Below are 24,367 nucleotides of genomic sequence, written 5' to 3'. Positions count from 1 at the left end.
AACAGATGGCAGAACTTTATCCAAGAAACAGAATAAAGATGGGAAACGTAAAAGGAAGATACAGTAGCAGAGGTTGCACGAGATGAAGCCTTTCTGTGAATTAACCAGTGTACGCACCTAGTGGTCTAGTGTTAGCGTCGCTGCCACAGATCGCGGGGACCTGGGTTCGGTTCTAGCCCATGTCGGACTTTTCTTCACTCGGGGGCTGGGTGTCGTGTTGTCCTAATCCACTATCGGTTACGATCCATAAATATCATATTTACGCATCTTGTCACACAATAATATTGCACTGTATGGCTTTTCTGCTGTGAGGGTTAGTCACCCAAACCGCTAGTCATAATAAAGGACATTAGAAATCTGCGTGTTGTGCATGTTATGAAAAAATGATGGAAGCATAGTTCTGCATATGTACATGCAAATCGAGAACGGTGGGGAAGACAGGAAAGAAACGAATGTAAATCCTTGACATGCGGTGTTGGAGGAGATCGTTGGTCAGGTGGAGTGATCAGATTACGAATGAAAATGTCTTCAAACAAGTTAACGAGGAAAAATGTGTTAAAGAACAGTCAGAGAGAGAGAGAGAGAGAGAGAGAGAGAGAGAGAGAGAGAGAGAGAGAGAGAGAGAGAGAGAGTTGTTACGCACAGATGAGGAAAATCCTTCATAAAAACTGTAGTAAAAGGTATGGTAGGTCTACATGTCTGTCTGAGACTGATCATAGATGCAGGAGTTAAGATAAAAGGGAGGGAAAAGGGGCGTAGCCGGCCGCGGTGGTCTAGCGGTTCAGGCGCTCAATCCGGAACCGCGCGACTACTACGGTCGCAGGTTCGAATCCTGCCTCGGGCATGGCTGTGTGTGATGTCCTTAGGTTAGTTAGGTTTAAGTAGTTCTAAGTTCTAGGGGACTGATGACCACAGATTTTAAGTCCCATAGTGCTCATAGCCATTTGAACCATTTTTTGATAAGGGGCGTATGGAAAGGAATCAATAATTGCCTGAACAACCAGCCACGCCACGATTGGTAATTGAAACAAATAGATGTAGTTGCTTAGTCATCGTTGCCGCTAGTGGAAAAACTGAGACCGCTGCCATACAAGAATACACAGAATCAGTGGACCTCGGTTCTATGCGTAATTAGCCGCAGGTGAAAGGGAGACTAGTTGCTTTCGCAAGCCACTTACTTCCACGTCAGTCTCAACTTTTGTGGATGAGTGAGTTCAGAAAATCTGTAAATAATATCATCACGAACTTATTCCCGTGCTAAGATTCTGCTAGATACAGTCCTAAATCGTCAGGAGAGGAGCAGGACTTCGACGCCGTGGTGAGCGTCAATGTAATAACAAGTCGACTTGGAAGCAGAGTGTAACGGTAGGGAGAGGAAGCTAATGTGAGCTAGTTAAAAAAAAAAGTCAGAGTACGGAAAAAGTACATAAAACTGGGTAGCCGTCAGGGATTTAGCAATAGTGGTTGAAATGTTACTTGACATCATTCTAGAGATAATATATATCCGTTTAAATGTATAGATTTCGGAGGAACATTTCTGGGATTTTCGGTTCTATTCCAGCTCGTCTCTGCTCACCCAAAGTGTATAAAACTGTAAAAACAGTGTTAGCCTCTTAAGATCGGTGACACGCCTGGCGCCAAGAACTATCTTACGGTCTCAAAGCTTTGTGCGCCGCTAGCTTTGATAAGCTATAATGAAAGGTGGCCTTAACTAAGGAATTAAGGCTTGCGAGGTAGGGGGTGCCTTCTAAGGAGCTATCCTGCCGTTGAGAACCTGTGTGTGTGTGTGTGTGTGTGTGTGTGTGTGTGTGTGTGTGTGTCCAAAGGCGCTCCTTAATTTTTTCTGCCTTTGACGTGCGGTCCCTTTGAGTAGGGTACGTCGGACCTTCCACACACGTCTAGAAGCGGACACGCTAATGATGAAAATGGACGGGTATACGCCCAAGAGCAGCAGCAAGCGGTGGTAGAGACAGGACTCGTGCTGCTGCGTCATAGGAACTGAGGCAACACAGGGAGACTAGCTTCAAGGATATAAATTCTTTTTTCTGCGCCGTTGTATTTATTTAAAACTTCAGTAATATTAGATATTCCCAGAGCTATCTTGAAACTTGACTTTAAAGTTACTTGTCTTACAACTGGTGTAGCTGAATAAACTGCGGTTCATCTTAACTCAAATCTGCTTCATTATGACAATGCACCTCCTGTAGCATGTGTAATACATACACTGATAAGCCGAAAAGGCCTTAACCAAGTGTTTAATAGCGTATTGTTCCATTTTTCAAACGCAGTATAACGGAGATCATGCTTGGCATGGATTCTAAAAACCTTTGACAGGATTCCAGAAGTATGTAGCACCAGATTCCTACGCACAGGTGAAGCAATTCCGGCACCCGATGTGTGTTCCAGTGGATACAGATCTGGTACATTTGCTGGCCAGGACATCAATGTGAGCTCACTATAATGCCCCTCAAACCAATGTAGTACGATTCTGACCTTGCATCGCGGACAGTTGTCCTGCTAGAAAACGTCATCGCCGTAGTGGGGGACTTAAAACATGAAGCGATGTATGTGGTCCGCAGTAGTGTTCACGTAGTTCACACTGATGTCATGATTGCCACCACAGATCCCATGGAAGCCCAACTCAATGTATCCCATAGCACAGGTCTGCACTCACCGCCCTGCATCTGTGGGCGCGGCGCATATTTCGTGCAGCCATTCGCCTGGGTGACGGCTTGTAAGGACCCGACCATCGATCTGGTGTAACAGTCGATTTATTCGACAGGCGATATGTTTCTATCGATCCACGGTGAAAGTGATTCTGTGCCCACTGCAATCGTAACTGACGATGTCGTTGGGTCGACGCAGGAACATCTAGTGGTTGTATGATGTGGAGCTCCATATTTGACAATGGCCTTTGAACGCTGTGCCCTGAGACGCTTTTGCCTGCACCACCATTGTACCCTGCCGTCAGGTCTGACACAGATAGCTGCCTATCCCGGAGTACACAGTGGGGATCTCCGAACTCTACGTTTTGTGATGAGACGTGATCGCCGAATAACGTACGGCGTACTTATTTCTCAACCACTTTCCATAGATGCTCGCGACAGTAGTGCCCCAACAGGCGACCAGCTTCGCTATTGCCGAGATCCTCGTTTCCAGCCGCAGCGGCACAATAATGTGCGCTTTGTCAAAACAGCTTATATCAGTGGATTTCCGCATCTGTGGTCCGTATCTTCGCTATAATGACTGCCCATTCGTCTCTCTCTCTCTCTCTCTCGCTTACATTCTTTCCTTACTGCGTCACTTACCCGAAACACAACCACGCTTCATGGCTTCAGCAAGTGACGTAATAGCAGTGTAGCTCAGTAAACGTGGTTTATAACATCTGGATATCTGGGAGGCAAGGAAACTATACGACCTCTGTCTCAATAGTACGAAATGTTGTGGCGGGTAACTTTCATTTAAGAGAGAAAATGCTGTGCTGCACCATCTCGTTTGGAAAAGAATCCGTTAGCTAGTCAATGTACCAAATTCAGCGACAGAATTTCAAACCAATAGCCACAGTTAATCATTTTTATACATCTTTGGTCGCGAATTTGTTACAGTCTTGATGGTGAATAAATTCCGCTTCTGCGACTAACTAAAAGGCTGTTTGGTTGTCAGATACTATTCGCTTTTTCATTTTCCAAGTATCTTCAGTGGCCTATTATACATCCTCACTTTCTTGGCAAATTTGTGTGTTAGTTTGAGGGAATGGTTCTGAACATTGAAGTCGGAATCTTCTAGGTTGTTAAGCCACATCATGTTCCCTTTCAGATTTAAAGACATTTTTTTTTAGTCAGTACACGAAAAACGGGCGCGCCCAATCACCTCCACACTTTGGGGGACTGTGAAGTGACGTATGACTGTTGAAAAGTGTGTATAGGCGGAACTGGGAGGACAAATCAGAACATCAAGAGAACTACGGCAAGGACGTAGATTTCAGCAACTCAAGAGTGCTAGCCAAAGAACGTAACATTTGAAGAAGGAACGTCCAAGTTGAACTATCGGGGAACGAAAGTAATTTAAATACAGACGACTCCTATAGGCTTCCAGACACGATGCGCGAGGAATCCATCTGAATATGCTGTAAATTAAAATACCTCGCCTCGTTTTACTGTCTGTATGTGTAATCTCAGGAAGTAATGTAGGGATTTTGATGCGGTTTTCACTAACAGATAAACCGATTCACGGGGAATGTTTGTGTGCATAATTTATTATCGCTACTTCAAATTATTCGGACGTAGATACCAAATGCTACCCGCGTGAAGTCGGAGCGGATCGCTAGTACGGGTGACAACCAGGAAGCAAATTATGCGGTATAACAGTGTTCTGGTAAACATCCCCTCTCTTTCTGTCATCACTTGTTCTTCGATGACCACTGTGAAGTGAACTTTCGTTTCCATGTTATCTTGCTCCATAAAAATGCACCAGTGACGACCGAAAGGCTTTTTTGCGGTTTTGTTGAAGAGTTTGTGTACCTGTGTATATGGTCTGGTTTCAATACGCTTTACATGTTAAGCTTTACATGTTGATCTTTTCATGTTGATCTTTTGATGAAGTTGTCTCGGGTTATCAGTAGAGTCAAGGCGCTGTTCTGTGGCAACGTTTCGACAAATTTCCTGCTCGTCATCTTCAGGCAGTGATTAAGAGTAGGAAAATTGTCAAAACGTTGTCGCAGAACGCCGCCTTGACTCGACTGATAACCCGAGAAAACTTCATCGAAATTTGCGAAAAAATATTTAGTTCGTAGCAGTTCTTGTTATCGCATTATGAAATTGTAAATTACTTTTGATGCAGTCTAGGCTAGGGTCTATGGCATATAAATTCATGTAGGCTACTCCATGAACAGAAGTACTGAAATCAGTTTCCTTTTGTTTGACGGGCGTAGTAGGAATCCAAAATACCCTTTTTTGGATAATAAATCTGGTAGACATCTGCAACCGTCAGGGCTTTCGCCTGTAGCGAACACTACGACAAATGCTACATAGAATGTATAACCTATTATACTAGGACTGTGTGTATTGTATGTGACGAGGGCGCTGACGGAGCAATTGGCTGGCGTGGCAGCTTGCCATTAAGATAGGCGCGCCCTTATCGCGTCGTAATACACTGGCGTATCGCGGTCGGCGCTTTGTTTGCAGAAGTCTTGAGCGCCCCATATGATCCACGGCTTAATCGTCGCGATGCGCCAAATTATTTTTTCTTGCTTTTGCCCGCACCTAGTGTGCCTTGCAACCTCAAATTACACAACGAGCGCATGTCCCGTTTCTGAAGAGCCTAATTACTCCAATACAAAGAAACAGTTTTGTGACGACGCTGAGTTTACACAATTCTTGTAGTTCCCGATTAGAGTTCATAGGATTCCGTCACTAAACCTGGTTTGTCACCGCCTTCACCCGTCGGGTCGCAGTCAGCATCCCCATCTTCACTTGTCCAGCAACCTAACTTTCTTTTCTCAAAGCCTTCTCGTGCTTGCCCCTTTGTTTTGTACTTCGGCCAGCGTGCGTGGGGCAGTGCAGTTACTTTATCCCTGCCTCAGAGCATGGCAAATGCAGGTCTGTGGTGCACTTTACAGAGGCACGGATCCAGGATCCGTTTCTGAGAGCGATGGTGGATGACTTGGGTGAAAGGGGGGGGGGCGGGGAGGAGGGGTGCGTCGCCGTCCATTACTTTCTGCTCTCCCCCTCAGCCCGCCCCCCACTCCCTTCCCAGCTCTCACAACATACCTTGCAGTTGCGGTCAGTTCTACCATACAACAGATGCCTACGAATTTAATAATAAATGAAAAATTCTGAAGTGAAATTTCTAGTAATTTTCAGATCAAAAGTGGTGTAAGGCAGGGAGCCAACCTCTGGCCGCTCGTCTTAGAGTCCTAGAACAAGTCTTAAGGGAATGGAGACTGGCATTAAGAGGTAGCCAAATCAGTGAGAGGATTGCAAAAGGGGAACCTACGAATAGATTGCTTAGGATATGCGTACGACCTACCTTTTTCTTCAGCAGTGGAGACAGCCACTAGAGAAATAGAATTGGTTAAAGAACAAGCTGGAAAAGCAAGTTCTTTTGAGGAAATGATTAAAGCAACCCCAAACTTAATGAAAACGAAATATGGAAAAATTGAGAAAATTGACAAGGTCGGTTGTCTAGGAGAAGTATTTGAGCAAGGCATTTCGGAGAAATAAACCATTAAAGTCAGAGCTAGTATGTTGCAAACAATATAATACCTCACTAATGACATACGCAGTATAATAAGACATAAATATCCATGAATGCTAAACACACTACTAGACAATAAATCGTCCAGAAGCACTTCAAGCAGCAGAATGTTTGCCTCTTAACAATAAAGGCGATGATGGAAGCTCTGAAAATTGCTTAAAGAAAAATATTAAGGAACGTTTTAAGACCAGTTAAAAGAGCAAACACAATATAAAAGACGCCATACATATGCTGAAAAAAGTGCAGACGTCGTTAGGAAAAGAGTAGCTGTCTACGGACACATCCAAAAGATGAATTCTAACAGTGTGATAAAAAGACTGTTCGCTTACTTCTCGAAATTAAAAGTAGATAACACATGGTACAAAGAAGTTGAAAGGGACATGAAAAGCTTAAAATTACTCAAAGATGCTTGTGAAAGATTACCATTCAGAAATAAATTACAGAACTCCAGAGGTACCAATGAAATCCGAAGAAGAAAGAAAAGAAACGGAGAGAAAAGAGAAATGTGGAAGAAAGGAGAAACAGTTGGTACAGCCGTAGCCCATAGGTCATACGTGAAAGAGTGATAGTGTAAATGTCTCAAAATGGTTCCGCATAATAGCAACACTTTCACAAAACTGACGGTCATAATTTGGGCCCACATTGCACTGTCAAAGAACTTTATCGAATATGTTTTATAAAAGACAGTGGACGCTTCTGGATTATGTAAAAGTTTTGTCAAAGCTCTTTGACAATGTAATCAAGGGCCCATACGATATAAAATCGTAGTGTGCAGTCAACGGTATCAGTTGTTTCGTAAGCAGTGAGATTATTGTTATGTCAGTGTCTGAAGGTGGTCAGTTCTTTCATTCGCTTCCGCCTGCGTTTAGGGAGTCAACCCCTTTTTCTCGCTTGGTGGAGGGTGTTTTCCCTTCTGTCTTCGTTTCTCAGTTTCCTTTAGTTTGCCAATTTTGCTTGTGTGTGTCGGATTCGTAGTTGTTAGCAATTGAATATGAGCCTTTACCTGTGTGCAGTGTTACCAGTCGGACCGAAACCCGATTCCATACAGAAACAGTATACTATCTGGCATCAGATGCAGCTTGCAGTTTCCGGAATTCATTGTCATTTTTTTTCGAGACACTGCACATTTCATGTTACTTGATTATCTGAAATTTGCAAATTGGTATATGTAAAAAAATTACTCCCTTTTATTAAGGGGGGTAGGACGTCAAACGGGCCTACTTGGAGCAGGAGAGGCACCACACGACATTTTAATTTCCACTGTTTATACTATTACAAATAAATTCATAAAACTATGTCAACACGACCAGGAAGGATTCAGGATTCAAACTCATAGCAATGTAAGCTCAAAAGTATAAATTTTTTACTTGTGAAATTTCATCATTTTTTCACTTGCTATTGGCTGCATTTGTTGCTATAGGTACACTTTTCTTCACAAGTAAGAGAGATTCTTCGATGAATTTTGCACAGCATACAAACCTTACTTACAGGTATATGAAACTATAGAATTTATTTAATTAATGATCAAATGAATGAGCTGTTACATTTTAAACTTCATGTTTAGAAAAAACTCAAATTTTTTGGTTAAACATCTCAATTTTTAGCACAGTTTTTAATAGATTTGGAAAATTACAGTGTGTCATACACCTGTAAGTATGGTTTGTGTGCTGTGCAAAATTCATCGAAGAATCTCTTACTTATGAAGAAAAGTGTACCTATAGCAACAAATGCAGCCAACGGTAAGTGAACAAAAGGTGAAATACAAATGTAAAAAATATATATTTTGGTACATTTTTGAACTTCCACTGCTATGAGCGTGAATCCTGAACCCTTCCTGGTCATGCTGACAAAGTTTTATGAATTTATTTGTAAAAGTATGGACAGTGGAAATTAAAAGTCCTGTGGTGCCTCTCCTGCTCAAAGTCGGCCAGTTTGACGTCCTACCCCCCTTTAAATGTTGTTTTAAGGGGCGGAGGGTGTAAACACCCTCTCGGTTACGCACCTGGTAGTCGCTGTGTGTGTGTGTGTGTGTGTGTGTGTGTGTGTGTGTGTGTGTGTGTGTGTCGCACAAAAACAACTCGCAGGTGTGCAGATGGCACAGAATACAATGTTCGCCAGACTTGGAGCAGCTGGGCTCCGCTTTGAGAAAGTAATGTATTCAAGAGTAGCTTCACATATCTGTAAAAATGAAGTACTAACAAAATGTCAGTTTGGTTTCCAGAAAGGTTTTTCAACAGAAACTGCCACATATGCTTTCACCAGTCAAATTTTGAATGATCTGAATAACCGAACACCACCCATTGGGACTTTTTGTGATCTCTCAAAGGCTTTTGATTGTGTAAATCATGAAATTCTGCTAGACAAGCTCAAGTATTGTGGCATGAGTGGGACAGTTCACAAATGGTTTAATTCGTACCTAACTGGAAGAGTGCAGAAAGTTGAAATAAGTAGTTCTCGTAACATGCAAAGATCAGCACATTCCTCAAACTGGGAACTATCAAGAATGGGGTTCCACAAGGGTCAGTCTTGGGTCCTTTGTTGTTCTTATTATATATTAATGACTTGCTATTCTATATTCATGAAGAGGCAAAGTTAGTTCTCTTTGCTGATGATACAAGTATAGTAATCACACCTGACAAACAAGAATTAACTGATGAAATTGTCAATACTGTCTTTCAGAAAATTACTAAGTGGTTCCTTGTAAACGGACTCTCACTGAATTTTGATAAGACACAGTACATACAGTTCCGTACAGGGAATGGTATGACGCCATTAATAAATATAGACCTTAATCAGAAGCATATAGCTAAGGTAGAATATTCCAAATTTTTAGGTGTCCATTGATGAGAGATTAAATTGAAAAAAACACATTGATCTGCTGAAACGTTTGAGTTCAGCTACTTATGCAATAAGGGTCATTGCAAATTTTGGTGATAAACGTCTTAGTAAATTAGCTTACTACGCCTATTTTCACTCGTTGCTTTCATATGGCGGCATATTTTGGGGGAATTCATCACTGAGGAATAAAGTATTTATTGCACAAAAGCGTGTAATCAGAATAATAGCTGGAGTCCACCCAAGAGCATCCTGCAGACATTTATTTAAGGATCTAGGGATATTCACAGTAGCTTCTCAGTATATATACTCTCTTATGAAATTTGTTATTAACAACCAAACCCAATTCAAAAGTAATAGCAGTGTGCATAACTACAATACTAGGAGAAAGGATGATCTTCACTATTCAAGATTAAATCTAACTTTGGCACAGAAAGGGGTGAATTATACTGGCACTAAAGTCTTTGGTCACTTACCAAATAGTATCAAAAGTCTGACAAATAACCAACAACTATTTAAGAAGAAATTAAAAGAATTTCTGAATGACAACTCCTTCTACTCCATAGAAGAATTTTTAGATACAAATTAAGAAAAAATTTTTTAAAAAAATTAAAATAAAAATAAAGAAAAACAAAAAACACAAAAAATAAAGTTGTTATATTAACTTAAGTATGTTGTTAAATTAACCTAATTATGTCATGTATTGGAAAATTCGACTCGTTCCACATCATTACGAAATATCGTATTCATGATCCATGGAACTAGTATTAATCTAATCTAATCACGGTGTGTGTTGTGGCTGCGGTGTTGCAGAATCGTGGGTGGAACTCGGCAGCGAGCGTGAGCGAGACCGCGTGACGCCGCTGCCCTTCAGCTCCGGCGAGGAGTACCTGCGGCTGCTGCGAGAGGCGCAGCGCGAGTCCAACCAGTCCTCTGCGCGCGTCTCGCTCGCCTCATCTCGCCGGGACACGCCTCGCGACAGGTCAGCCGCTCCCAGGCAGCGTTTGCGCAGCTCGCATCTAGTCCCTCTAACACACTAAAAAACTTTACTGTGAAATAAAAACAGCAAGTTGCTCTAGCATGTCCAGTTCCTGTTGCTGTTTGTTCGATGAAGAAAGTGGGGCCAACTGTTTTGTCTTTCATTAAGGCACCCCACACAATCAGCTTTTCGCTGTCTCTGATATATTCCCTAAGACTTTCGGACGTTGTCGAAGCCCAGATGCGAATGTTGTGCCGTTAACCTGGTTCTCTCGTCACGGACGACGACATATACAGGGTCTTTTAAAAAGGACTTTGAGACGCCCTGCTAAATCCACAGGACAGGTAGTTGGAATTGAGGAGAGAGGCCAAAATGAGCACAGTCAGTTACACTCGAACACACACAATTCTATTTATTTGACCAAACATTACAGTAGAAGTTCTTGAACTTACAAGGAGACACCATGAGCGTGGGATATGTCCAAAATTTTGTGTGGTGAAAGAGAACACCTAAGACCTCATGTGGTTAAGATATTAGGACGCACTACCCGGAAAATCCCGGGAAAAATCGATCCAAAGTTTCTTAGATGCCTTATGAGTATAAAATGTTAATCCATTGCCGAGCCGTCGTCTGGCCTAGATGTTTGGGGCTCGGACTCGTACGCCAGAGGTCTCGGGTTCTATTCCTCCTCTGTCACCTTTTTTCTTCTGTTTCATTTTCTTTTGTTATTCCACCAATTACTCAGAAAGCGTCCCAAACCTACATTTTTAACAAATTAGTAACATTATGGAATAAAAATTATTTTCTTTTTGTCCAACAACACAATTCATGGCCGTGGGTTTTCCATTTTTCATTGTAAAGTATATAAGGAGAATCATTGGGTTTTTAATCAGAATAACAAATTCGATTGGGAAACATTCAATTTTTATACATATAATAAACAAGAACCGCAGTGGTAATTATCGTAAAAACAAGCAAAGCAATAATTTTTGCGACATCTTGCGCAACATATAAAAGCGGATGTTTTACAATCACAGGGCGTTTGCAATAAATCTGTACAAAAATATGCCCCATTTACATTTACGAAAATGTTTTGAGTTTCCGATAATTTTGAGCCAAACCAGGCATACTGAATCATGTCTCGGAATATAGGTGACGATAACTGATGCTCAATTACAGAATGAATTTCTATACAGTCTTCCCGGGAATTAATTTCACGATTCTCTTGTAACAATGCGCTGCAATTTTGCAAGCAACAGAAGGAAAAAAAGTGCCGGAGGAGGAATCGAATCCGAGACCTCTGGCGTAAGGGTCCGACCTCTAACCATTTAGGCCAGAAGGCGGCTCGGCAATGGACTAACATTTTATACTCATAAGGCACCTAAGGAACTTTCGATCGATTTTTCTCGTGATTTTCCGAGTAGTGCGTCCTAATATTTTAACCACGTGAGGTGTTAGGGGTCCTCTTTCACCACACACAATTTCGGAAAAATCCCGGACCCCACGGTCGTGCCGTTTCCTTGTTAGTTATCGGCTGAATACGTCACACTATCTTATGCCTTAAGGGCACAACCACTTTAATGTTAAAAAAGGCTAAAAGCCATTAACTCAAAATTCAGACGCCAAGGAGAATATTTGGAACTCATCATTGAGGAGCACGCGTAGGGACTCAGTTGTTCTCTGCCGTCTCCCAATTGGGCATACGCGGTTGACCACAGCTATCTCCTTCGCCGTGAGAACCCGCCCAAGTGTCGCTGTGATGCAGGGCTGACAGTGGTCCATCTTCTTATGGACTGCCCCCTTTTAGCCCCCTTGCGGCAGTCCTTTAATTTACCAGCTGCACTTCCTTTAATTCTAGGCGACGATGCCTCTATAGCTGACTCAGTTTTACGTTTTATCCGTGCAGCTGGGTTTTATCACTCGCTCTAGTGTGGGCGCTCTCGCATGATTTCTCAGGCTACACCCACTCCAGCGACTTTTAATTGTGACGTGGATACCACAATAGTGTCTTTTATGGTAACAAGTTGTGTTGGTACCTCTTATCAACGCTTTCCAGCTCGACGTTCTTCGTTTGTAGTTGTGTGGTTGACCTTTTACCTGATCCATCAACCACTGTAGTCTTATTTTACTCTAGTCAACTATTTGCTCTGCTCATTTTAAGTGTCCTCTATTTTGTGTTATTCCCTCCCTCTGGGTGCAGAGGTTACGCTTTTACTGTGTAAGCCTTTTACAAGTATATCTGTTTCGAACAGGGGACTGATGACCTCGATGTTTAGTCCCCATCAAACCCCAAAACCAACCAAGGGGAATATTTAGAAGCCAGGTCTCACGTTAAGTAAGTTCTATAATCTGGCTGTAGGCACCAAAATCTAACACTTGAAAAGCAACAACCTTAAATTATGGCGGCTGAAGGCCCATGATTTATGACTCAAGGTAAAATTAAATAAAAAACACAAGGCAGAAGGCCTTGTCTTCAGTTTGGCTGAAGGCCCCATAGAGTCTGATGCTCTAAAGACAAAGATCCTTAATTTAAAAACGGCTGAAGGCCCATGACTTAAAACACTAAAAAAAATTTAATTCAAAACCATTGGCTATGAGCAATACAAATACACACAAGAGAAAGTAAGAAAACGCAGTGCAGCTAACGGCGCAGCACTTGAAATACTAACGTTCACTTAGGTGAGACAGGCAGTCGACCCAACCATTCTCGATCCGACGACAACCCAACCAACAGATAGTCAACGGACCGACTGACAAGGTAACTTGTGCTCCAGTCGACCAGCACACAATCGGGAGTTCAATGCAAAACGTAAAAGGCATGGACGCCCACAACCAAGCATACATTAAGCTGTCAAACTACACACCGTGCTGGACAGCGACAACACGGTGAGGAAAGGACACTCCCTGAATTTGTCAACGGCCAGGGCAGGTAACCGGAACGTTAACGGCCCCAAGGCAGAAAATTCCGCTGGTGCACTTCAATTGCAAATAACCAGTTACTCCACCCGACGGTGGCTAAACCTTCGCCAACTCGAGCACAGACGTTGTTGCTTGTGGGAATGTCCCAACAGCCAACAAAGAGAACCAAACGGCACAATGTGAACAGTCTTGACTTACTGGTAAATTAAATCCAAATTCAACTTTCGTGTCCAGGGTCGGTGAGACACGGACCTTGTAACAATGGGAACAGCCCCACACACTCACTGCGGAGAGACCGCCAGCGGACCGGGCCAAACTACGCCCCACGGTTTCCTCGCTGCTCCACGCCAACCGACCCACCCTCACACATCAGCACGGAGACAGCACTAAAATAACTGAGCAGTCGACATCACAAGCTACACACAGTTTCACGAACACTTGCACGAAGGACCAGACAATACTAACGGCAGCGACTGTGCAATAACAAGGACGAATCACGAGTCGCCACACACAGGCAACCCATAAGCGATCGCCGGCCAACATACACGTCGTCCGACGACCAACCAAAGTGGTCCGCACTCAAGTGATACGTATCGGCATTTGCAGGGCGAGTCATGGCTGTCCTGACCTCACTGCAGCCGCGCCCCGACTGAACTTCTGCTGCGTCCTTAAGTCACACTCTGCCAGGTTCGAACTGCACTGCTAGCGCCTCCCAACTCACTGGCAGATCCGAACGAACTCCGAACACACGACAACCGGGAAGTAATAGCAGTCAGCAAAGTTAATGCGCCAGGGCTTATATCGAAAAGCGCCGCTTCTGCCGCTCACGGGCAGGCAAGGCGGTAACTGAGTGACACCAATAATGGAAATTAACATAACGAGGTGGTAGTACAGTAAAAACAGGATGTCGAATGAGATATGGCACGAACACGAGCCACGCACGGCTCACTTTGCAACATTGAAAATTCATATAAATTCATTCGTAACACCTACAGAAGACATTGTAGTGTCAATTTGTAAGGAAAGTTTTTGTCTCGCATAGTTCGCTAGTAGCGAATTGCACCGTAAGGAGCGCTAGCGGCAGTTGCGTTAAAGATGGCTGCCTTCACTGGACCCGAGCGTGATAGCTGTGTTTTGTGGTTTGAAGAATCGAAGTCGACAACAGTTCAGCGTAATTTCCGTACCACGTACGCTAAAGATCCTCCAAATAGGCCTATAATTTGAGTGGCATAAATGTTTTGTAGAAACAGGGTGCTCGATAAGACATAGGAAATCATTAGGTCGTCCAAGCACATCTGACGACATCGTTGAGCGAGTGAGACAACGTTTTGTCAACAGCCCTTCGAAATCGACACACATCCCCAACTGCAAACCCCACATAAGACTGTTTCGCGTGTGTTGAGAAACCGTTTGCATTTGAAACCGTACAGACTGACGATCGTACAAGCAATAATACACTGATAAAACTCCTCACAAGAACTTCCGTGCGGACATGTTAAATCTATTACATGAGGATCAACATTTCTTAGACAGAATAATATTTTCTGACGAATCGACTTTTCACTTAAGTGGCAAGGTTAACACACACAAGTGTAAGATTTGGGGCATTCAAAATTCACATCAAAATTGCAACATGTTCGTGATAGCCCTAAATTAAGTTTTTTGTGCATTGAGCAAGAACGAAGTGTACGGCCCCTTTTTCTCCGTGAGAGAACCATCAACGGGATAGTGTACCTGAATATGTTACAATAATTTTTGATACCACAGAACGAAATGTTTACTTCATGCAAGATGGTACACTACCCCACTACCTGGCTCACGTCCGGGATTTTCTCAGTGACCGCTTTCCAGGTCATAGATTGGCTGTGATGCCCTAGTTGCATGGCCCCCATGTCCCCAGACCTGACACCACTCGATTTTTTTATGGGGTTTCATCAAGGATATCGTATTTGTACCTTCGGTGCCAGCTTCTCAAACTGAACTTAGAGCAAGAATGTGACGTGTGCACGATAACAAACGAAAGCACATACATCTTTAGTTTAAGGTAAGATAATAGTTTCTCAAAAAAAATCTCTATATCTTCTTTCAATAAATTTTTATCAATTTCTAAAGTTGTAAAGTCCTTTTTCAAATGCCCTGTACTTTCCAGTACAGTTGGAGAACCTCTGTAATGATGTTAGTTTGGGGGGAGGGGGAATACGAAGTGAGTTGAGGCGCGAATGGGAATTTGGATTGAGGGAGATGTCCTAGGGTAGTTCATGCAGTTGTGAGAAGCCACTGTACCAGGGTGGCGTAGAGGCCAGCGCATCTGCCTACTGAACAGGAGACCCGGGTTCGAATTCAGGCCATGGTACAAATTTTCTTTCGCCGCTCCAGTTTGCATATATGTCACACGTGTTTGGGACTTGAAAAGGGCCCAGGGACCATATGGTTTCATTTGATTTACTACATCGTTTGGATTTTACCCGATCCGGTCGGAGGTCTCAGTAGCTAATTCGTGGGAAAAGCTGTAAGTCGTTTCTTTCGCACAATCTGAGCTTTCTAAGCGAGCAAGCGGCGTCCTTTATGCAGAAACTTCTAGTGAGCGAGGTATTTTAGGTCTCGTGATGTTCGGCGAAGTGCCTTATATAGGCTTGCTCGGAAGATCTCTCTTATCTCTAAAATTTCATCAGATGAGGGTGTTCTGCCAGAACCTGTCTGTCTATTTACACTCCCAGTGACTAGGAAACCTGTCGTTCTAAGCCTTAATCGTCGTAACTTCTGGTGGAACCCTTTGAAATTTCTTTTAACAGCAATCAGTGATGTAATTTAGGCATACCACACCACATATTGGGCTTTCTTGAGGTGTAGTCATATCTGATAATTATTTAGCACCTGACACAAAACAAACGGAATCATTTAGAAAAATCTAAACAACATTTTGAGTTTTACGTCATGCCCCAGTTCGCAAGAATGTCTTGTAGTTTAACTGCAGTCGAAATTAAGGGAGGTTTCATGTGGACGGCCTATAGTGTTACAAAATAGTGGGATAATAAAATTCTAATACCCAGCTGTTGCACAAGAGCGCTGTACGTTGTTACTAAAGTTTCCTTCTCCATTTTATATAGTAGAAAACAAAGAAAATAAAAAAATCCATCCATAGACATCTTGTGGGGGATTGCAAGAGATAAAAACAAATTACGTGCGTTAAATTGCTTTATTAAAATGAACGTAAAGATCCTGTCTAAAATTTCATATTTCTTAAGACAGATAAGTGTTGGTTTTTCAATATAAAAGAAAATCATAAGATATTGTCGCAGTTTCGCCAAAGTCCGCCACAGGGCGCATAATCTTCCACTGTTCTGTTTCCGTCCGAAGCAGTCAAATCACGCAGTCACCAGCTTTAAATTTTATGTCTGAATGTGGCTGAGATGGTCCAAACCGTCCATCTGTCAAGATAACTGTTTTTGTGGGGAAAAAACAGCAACAACATTTTAACTGTGTAAGATTTTTCAGTCTTCTACAGACTGAAATCTTTGTTTATATGCATTCAATAGGGATAACGCTACAGGTCGACCACAGGGTTTGATACAGTATTCTATCTTATAAAGGTTATTTATCTTAATTTTGCAAATCCTCCATTAACACTCTATAGAGATCGATTATTAATTAAAAACTGCGCGAGTTTTTACGAATTACAGTAAAGACAGCTGAAAAATTCAGCATCTCACACATCGAAAACATCACGAATAAATGGCATAGTACATGGAATTACCCATGAAAATGGGAGTCATTTCCCGAAACGCGTCGTGGAAAATAATAAAGAAAATCGCGGCTGGTGCCAGAAGGTACTTTCTAAACATCTGTAGTAAGTTAAGCGTTTAGGCTGTGAGTTAGAAAAAGAACACATGCTTCATACATTTATCGTAGGTTTTAGCGCAATGAATAAATTGTGATGGCTTTACATACATATGTGCTCTTTCCTGTGTGTGTGTGTGTGTGTGTGTGTGTGTGTGTGTGTGTTTTACCGACGTGGCGTTATTTCATACTGCCGTTTCAAATGCAAAACTAAGCACTGTTTGTTGTTCGCGGAATTTCGTCTATAAATAACCGCATTTAATCCGTACAGCGTTGGACCCCTGAATATTCCCAGCTGCCTGCGTCAAGCAACAAAGCAGTTTGCAATTACGCAGACCAAATGTGCGTTGGAAAGAAGGGAGATAAACTTGTCGGATAAAATGTTTTCCGTGATCCATGAAACGATGCTATAAAAATCGCTGAATTATTCAACGTGCTGCCGAGCGCGAAATGGAACCAAAAGCCAGAGATGTGTACCATTGTTTAGTTCGTAACATTTGTCACCGAGTGATATGGCCAGCTAATTGCCTGCGCCGGGAAAGTTTTAACGTCCATTAGCGAGCCCTTTCGTGACGACGTAGTTCTCGAGCTAACGTTAACGTCTGAAGAGTTAGTCACAGAGAAGCGGTGACTTAATGCAGCATGTAAACAGTGGATCGCTCATCGCGCCCCCAGGAAGTACGCCGAAGGCAAGTGGCGTACAGCACGGCACGTACACACTACGAAGACAACTGTACCTTATTGAACTGATCTACGTAACGGCACGGTATCTATCGGGCACCTGTTGAACTATGGAGGACGCCACAACTTGGAATCCTTATGACAGCACATTTTCCGACTTGCTTCATTTCATAACTGGACGTCGCATTCTGGTTTGAGGATACATAGTGGGTTTGATACCTACTTTTCAAGACGAATGAACTGCACCTGTTGCAGGTGAACTGAATCCGTTTTCAGCTTTTGCTTGCTTCAGTAAAATCTAGAACATAAAATAACATGCTCATCAATTTGCATAATTAGAGCAGTTTTCTGTTCGTCGTATATCGAGGAAAAGATGCATAAACAACCTAGATCTCTCTTAAAGGTGCAGGAAGGGCGGAATCAATTACGAAAATTCAGTGAAAATGTCATGACAATTCAAAATATGTGCACACCGGCACCGTAACCTGGGTTTCCTACTTACGACTAGCAGACGAATTATCCATTACGCTGAACCAATAATACTGCCCCACCCCCGAATCTTTAAGGAACATAATTTTACAGATACATACAGTGTTATAAATGGATACTGTCTGCGAATGGAGTTAGCAGTAAAGAGCTAATAAATTAAAACGTAATGCCCCATGCTGAATTACTGCTCGAACAGCAGAAATGTAAGTAATAAAATTTTGTCAGCTTCATTTCTTTGTGTGTCGTCAGCGAGAAAAAGTTACGAGAAGGTTTGAAATTATGAGTAAAAGGACGCTGGAAGTCACTAATTGCTCTCATTCCCAAATACTGAATGAGTATAGTCTGAGTAATTGCGCGCTGAGAGTTGCGCTGTCTCAATACAAAGTAAACGGATTCTAAGTTTAATATTGATTCTTGTAAGCCTTTAACGTAAGATTATACCGTTTACTGGGTAGATGACAGCATTTTACATTTTCAGATTCGATCACTAATTACATGAAATAATTTGATGAAACTTCCTGGCAGATTAAAACTGTGTGTCGGACCGAGACTCGAACTAGGGACCTTTGCCTTTCGCGGGCAAGTGCTCCTTTCTTTCAGGAGTGCTAGTTCTGCTGGTTCGCAGGGGAGCTTCTGTTAAGTTTGGAAGGTAGGAGACGAGGTACTGGCAGAAGTAAAGCTGCGAGGACGGGGCGTGAGTCGTGCTTGGGTAGCTCAGTCAGTAGAGCACTTGCCCGCGAAAGGCAAAGGTCCCAAGTTTGAGTCTCGGTCCGGCACACAGTTTTAATCTGCCAGGAAGTTTCATATCAGCGCACACTCCGCTGCAGAGTGAAAATCTCATTCTGAAAATAATTTGATGTCCCTGAAGTAGATAGGCAATCTGCAAATGGGACGGGTTGACAGTTTTAGCCGTTTACTTATATAGAAGAGCGCATCTCGAGGCCTGACGAAAGCTCTGATCGTCGCCAATGTTTCCACCACTGATTTTCAAGCAGTACCACCAGGGGGTCGCCACGAGGTCGGTGGACCGTCACTACTGAGGGAACGGAGTCGGTGAAGTACCGCGGCTTACAGTGCCACAAGGGATATGAGCTCACTGGCTAACCCCCGCCCGAAAAGAGCACACTGGTAGCTTCGGAGCACTGTGCGTGGTATAAAATTGCTACCGGGTGGTCGTGTATGTGTCCACATTTGAGGTAAGTTGTGGCGGTGAAGCGGTGTATCTATACCAGTCGATTGTACGGAATCAGCGCAGGGAGATGGGTCGAAGTGGACAAAAAGCACAATGGCAGATAAGAGCTACAGTGTTGGGATGTGTCCATGCACTAACAGGAATTGCTGTAGTCGGCGAAACTGATGCCTCTCGACAAACTCACTAGCGAACATTGCCTCGCAGCTGTACATGAAACTGCATGTTGCTAAAAAAACCACAGGAAATGGACAGTGCGCGACAGGAGGCGTGTAATGTGGTTTTTGCCTCATTCCAAACGATGCGAGGCACAGTGTGTGCTGACGGCCGATGAGACGTTCAGTCCGCTGTGCGTGGAGTGTGTAGTTGATGAGTCTGTTCAGAGGATGTTGTTGAACTAGGACTCGAACTCACTTCTTCAGCTCACCGTGAATGTGAGCCGGGATGTTTGTTTCAACGTTCTCGATGGTAAAGTGTTGCTGTTTCTTACATTTTCATGATGATGTGGCGAGAAAGTCAGCAGCCGTACTGACAAGACTGCACTCAGATGTTGTGGTCTAACAATCAGTAACGCCATGGCATTTCTGCCCGGTAAATGGACGTAAACTATCACGAGAAAGTTTACTAACAAAGTTTGCAGAACCAGTTTTAAATGACGATTCCAGAAACATACCCTCTAAGCATCGCCCCCGTTGGGATCATGAGGACAAGATCAATATCACGCACAGACATTACTTCTTTCCGCGCTCCGTGCGTGAATGGAGCTGGAAGAAACCCTAATAACTGGTACAAAGTGACGTACCCTCTGCCATGCACTTCGCGGTGGTTTGCGGACTATGGATGCAGATTCAGATGTAGAAATCACCCGATCGTAATCACACAGAAAATGTGAATATGTAGCTGTCGACATATTTGAATTACCAGCTCTACGATCTCTCTTCAATCAGCAATTTCATCTGGATATCGTTGAAGAAACTCGTACTTCCAAACTGAGCGTGACGTCTCATGTCGAGTCAAAAATATTTTGTCTGGTGTGCTTAAATGAAAAAGTGCACAAAATTGTCGCTAGATAATCATTGCACTGCAGCTTCAGCATATCTGAATGGTTAGCCCTAATCTCATGTCATTGCATATTCATCGATGTCATCTCCAGCGATAAATTCATTTCAGTGGATTTAATTTATTCCGTTATATAATTTGAGTATAATTATCACGATAAGGAGTCACACGATGAAAGAGATACAGATGGAAAGTCTGTCGTTCATGCTGCCGAACTGACTGATCGTTATAGAACGAATGTTTGACGGCCTTGCATTCTAAAGTAAGGTAACAGAAAATGGAAGAAGGAAGGTAGGTATCAATGAAAGAATTAGTTAAGCAAATGCAATATTCATGAATGAAAGAAAAGTCGTTTGTTCAAAGAGCTTAATTATCGAAATGAGGACAGATATGATTAAAGGCTGCATTTGGAGCGCAGCACTGTACGGCTGAGACATCGACAAGAGGCAAAAATGAAACGAAATATCTTGAAGAATTTTGAGATACGGTGCTGGAGTCGCTAGTTAGATTAAGTGGACAGATAAAAACGTCAGCCAGGAAGTGCTGTAAAGAACTGGCGAAAAACGTCATTTCGGAGAAAAATTGTGAAGACGCGAGTACACTGTGACATGAGTCACATCAGATTCCTATTAAATATCCTAGAAGGAATATGACAAGGAAAGATCGTCCGAGGAAGACCACGACTGGTATTTTTAAAACAAGCTATAAATACTGCAAGATTCTCTAATTTTACAGAAGTGAAGCATTGTTATTGGAATAGATCCATCAGATAGCTGCTTATAATAATTAATCTTTGTTCACGACCGACTGTTTCGACCGTTATCGCCATTGCCACGTACGTGTAGATTGATGTGGCGTTGCTATTACATCGTAAGAGTCGAACTGTCACACCGTAATTAACATTTTATTTTTAACATATTTACGACCTTATTAAAACAGTGATAGTTATGAGACAGTTCACAAACGACGCAATATGTACGTCACATCAATCTAGACGTACTTGACAATGGCGGTAAAGAACGAAACACTCTGTCGTGAATAAAGAGCAATTATTATAAGCAGCTATGTGGGGCACCTGTTCTAATAATGTCATTATCACACATATATTATGCTGCTGGCCCTAAATAAGAAAAAAGTGAAGCGGTTAGCTTCTATTACATCCAGGTAGCCAGGTGCCAGCCAAACGTGGTGGTGGTGGTGGTGGTGGTGGTGGTGGTAAGGGTAAATGTAAAGGTAAGGTAAAAGGAAAGGATGAAACCCGGTGCTAGTAGAAACTCTACATGTACCGTATAGTATCAAGCTTATCACCGTAAACAGTGTCGCATGCTCATTTGCATGGCACACGGCGGAGAGATTAGAAATTTAATCCAGAACATTGGCGCAGTGACTGGTGATTATGAACTTAACGCCACCACATTTCCTTCCCTAGCCAGCAGTGAAAATTTGATCCACCATAAAGATCAGAACTGGTTTACCTCAGATTCGAGCGCCACCGCAGAGGCATACGTTTGCGTCATTAGCTACAGAGGCAAGTGGTTACAGTAGTTGCTCAGAGATGGAGCCCTGCAAGGATAGACCAGCGTGTAGAGCTGCATCAAATCAGTCTTCGGATGGAAGGAGGAGTTGTGCTAATTTTAGTGTTAATACTAATAATGGTGAAAATTTTTTTGTTCCTTTTTGTGACAAGAAGCGATTTAAATTTTCAAATTTCCAACCAAAGAGGCACTTGCTGACGTTACGGTGTCAAAAATTGGTTCTACGAACGTGTCTCGATTTTTCTTTAGTTTTGCTTCCATCATCTACCGCAACATCAGAACAGCCTCTCGTACAATTACCATTCCTATAGCCAAAGTGATCATCTAGCAGACCTTCAGTAGTTTCCATTCTTTCGTATATTCTTGTCTGCAGTTAGGGTGCGTGAGTAGCCACGCTGATTGTGCGATAATTCTCGCACTTGTCAGCTCTTACAATCTTCGGAACTGTGTGGATGATACTTTTGTGGACGGCATGTATAGACGGTTTTTTTTTCCCCGAAAGTCTGATGGTATATCGCCACTCTCATACATTCTACACACCAACGTAAATAGTGGTTTTGTTGCCACTTCCCTCAACGATTTTAGAAATTCCGATGGAGTGTCGTCTATCCCTTTTGCCTTACTGATTTAAAGTCTTCCAAAGCTCTTTAATTTCTGATTCTAGTACTGGATCCCCTTTCTCTTCTATATCGACTCATGCTTCGTCTATCACATAATCACACAGGTCTTCCTGTAACAGAGACCTTCAATGTACTCTTTCCACTTACCCGCTCTCTCCTCTGCATTTTAAGTGGAAATTACATTGCATTGTTACCTTCCTGTCTCTTAATGTCACCGAAGGTTTTTTGATTTGTCTGTGCTGAGTCAGGCCTTCCGACAGTCTCTTCTTTCTCGATTTCTTCACATTTCTCATCCAACCATTTCGCCTCAGCTGCCCTGCATTTCTTATTTATTTCATTCCTAAGTGACTTGTATTTCTGCATTCCTGAATTTCCCTGAACATACACTACTGGCCAATAAAATTGCTACACCAAGACGAAAAGCAGATGATAAACGGGTATTCATTGGACAAATATATTATACTAGAACTGACATATAAATTACATTTTCACGCAATTTGGGTACATAGATGCTGAGAAATCAGTACCCAGAACAACCACCTCTGGCAGTAATAACGGCCTTGATACGCCACGGCATTGAATCAAACAGAGCTTGCATGGCGTGTACAGGTACAGCTGCCCATGCAGCTTCAACACGACACCACAGCTCATCAAGAATAGTCACTGGCGTATTGTGACGACCCAGTTGCTCGGCCACCATTGACCAGACGTTTTCAATTGGTGAGAGATCTGGAGAATGTGCTGGCCAGGGCAGCAGTCGAACATTTTCTGTATCCAGAAAGGCCCGTACAAGACCTGCAACATGCGGTCGTGCATTATCCTGCTGAAATGTAGGGTTTCGCAGGGATCGAATGAAGTGTAGAGCCACGGCTCGTACCACATCTGAAATGTAACGTCCACTGTTCAAAGTGCCGTCAATGTGAACTAGAGGTGATAGAGACGTGTAACCAATGGCACCCCATACCATCACGCCGGGTGATACGCCAGTATGGCGATGACGAATACACGCTTCCAATGTGCTTTCACCGCGATGTCACCAAACACGGATGCGACCATCATGATCCTGTAAACAGAACCTGGATTCATCCTAAAAATGACGTTTTGCCATTCGTGCACCCAGGTTCGCCATTGAGTACTCCATCGCAGGCGCTCCTGTCTGTGATGCAGCGTCAAGGGTAACCGCAGCCATGGTCTCTGAGCTGATAATCCATGCTGCTGCAAACGTCGTCGGACTGTTGGTGCAGATGGTTATCGTGTTGCAAACGTCCCCATCTGTTGACTCAGGGATCGAGACGTGGCTGCACGATCCGTTACAGCCATGCGGATAAGATGCCTGTCATCTCGAATGCTAGTGATACGAGGCCGTTGGGATCCAGCACGGCGTTCCGTATTACCCATTATGCTAACAGTCGTTGGATCTCGACCAACGCGAACAGCAATGTCGCGACACGATAAACCCCAATCGCGATAGGCTACAATCCGACCTTTATCAAAATCGGAAACGTGATGGTACGCATTTCTCCTCCTTACACGAGGCATCACAACGACGTTTCACCAGGCAACGCCGGTCAACTGCTGTTTGCGTATGAGAAATCGGTTGGAAACTTTCATTTCAGCTCGTTGTAGGTGTCGCCACCGGCGTCAACCTGGTGTGAATGCTCTGAAAAGCTAATCATTTGCATATCACAGCATCTTCTTCCTGTCGGTAAATTTCGCGGTGTAGCAATTTTTATGGCCAGTAGTGTATTTGTACTTCCCTCTTTCATCGATCAAATGAAGTATTTCTTCTGTTACCATCGTTTTCGTTACAGTAACTTGTTGAAAAGTACGTGGTTCATTTTTCCACCGGACCTCCCACAACAGCGGCCGCACAGCCCTGGTACTGCAGCGGCTTGCCTACGTGCCTGACCGCGCGCCACATTGTTCTCCCGGAATTGGCCGGCGGCGCTGGCTCGCTGGCTCGTCGGCT

The 24,367-nt window shown here is 43.1% G+C and overlaps 1 protein-coding gene across 2 annotated transcripts in view; it reads left to right on the top strand.

Annotated features, from left to right (window-relative positions):
- The window catches only part of LOC124613190 (BCL2/adenovirus E1B 19 kDa protein-interacting protein 3), a 307,270-nt gene that overhangs the window by 104,914 nt on the left and 177,989 nt on the right, over positions 1–24,367 (top strand). For both annotated transcript variants that reach the window (XM_047141841.1, XM_047141843.1), the window contains one exon: positions 9,904–10,072. In XM_047141841.1, coding sequence (XP_046997797.1) covers positions 9,904–10,072 — 169 coding nt within the window. The remainder of the gene's footprint in view (positions 1–9,903; positions 10,073–24,367) is intronic.

Source organism: Schistocerca americana, chromosome 4 (assembly GCF_021461395.2).
Source record: "Schistocerca americana isolate TAMUIC-IGC-003095 chromosome 4, iqSchAmer2.1, whole genome shotgun sequence".
In the NCBI taxonomy this organism is placed as follows: Eukaryota; Metazoa; Arthropoda; class Insecta; order Orthoptera; family Acrididae; genus Schistocerca; species Schistocerca americana.
The sequence above is the reverse complement of the archived record's forward strand: the minus strand, read 5'-3'. Positions and strand labels throughout refer to the sequence as shown.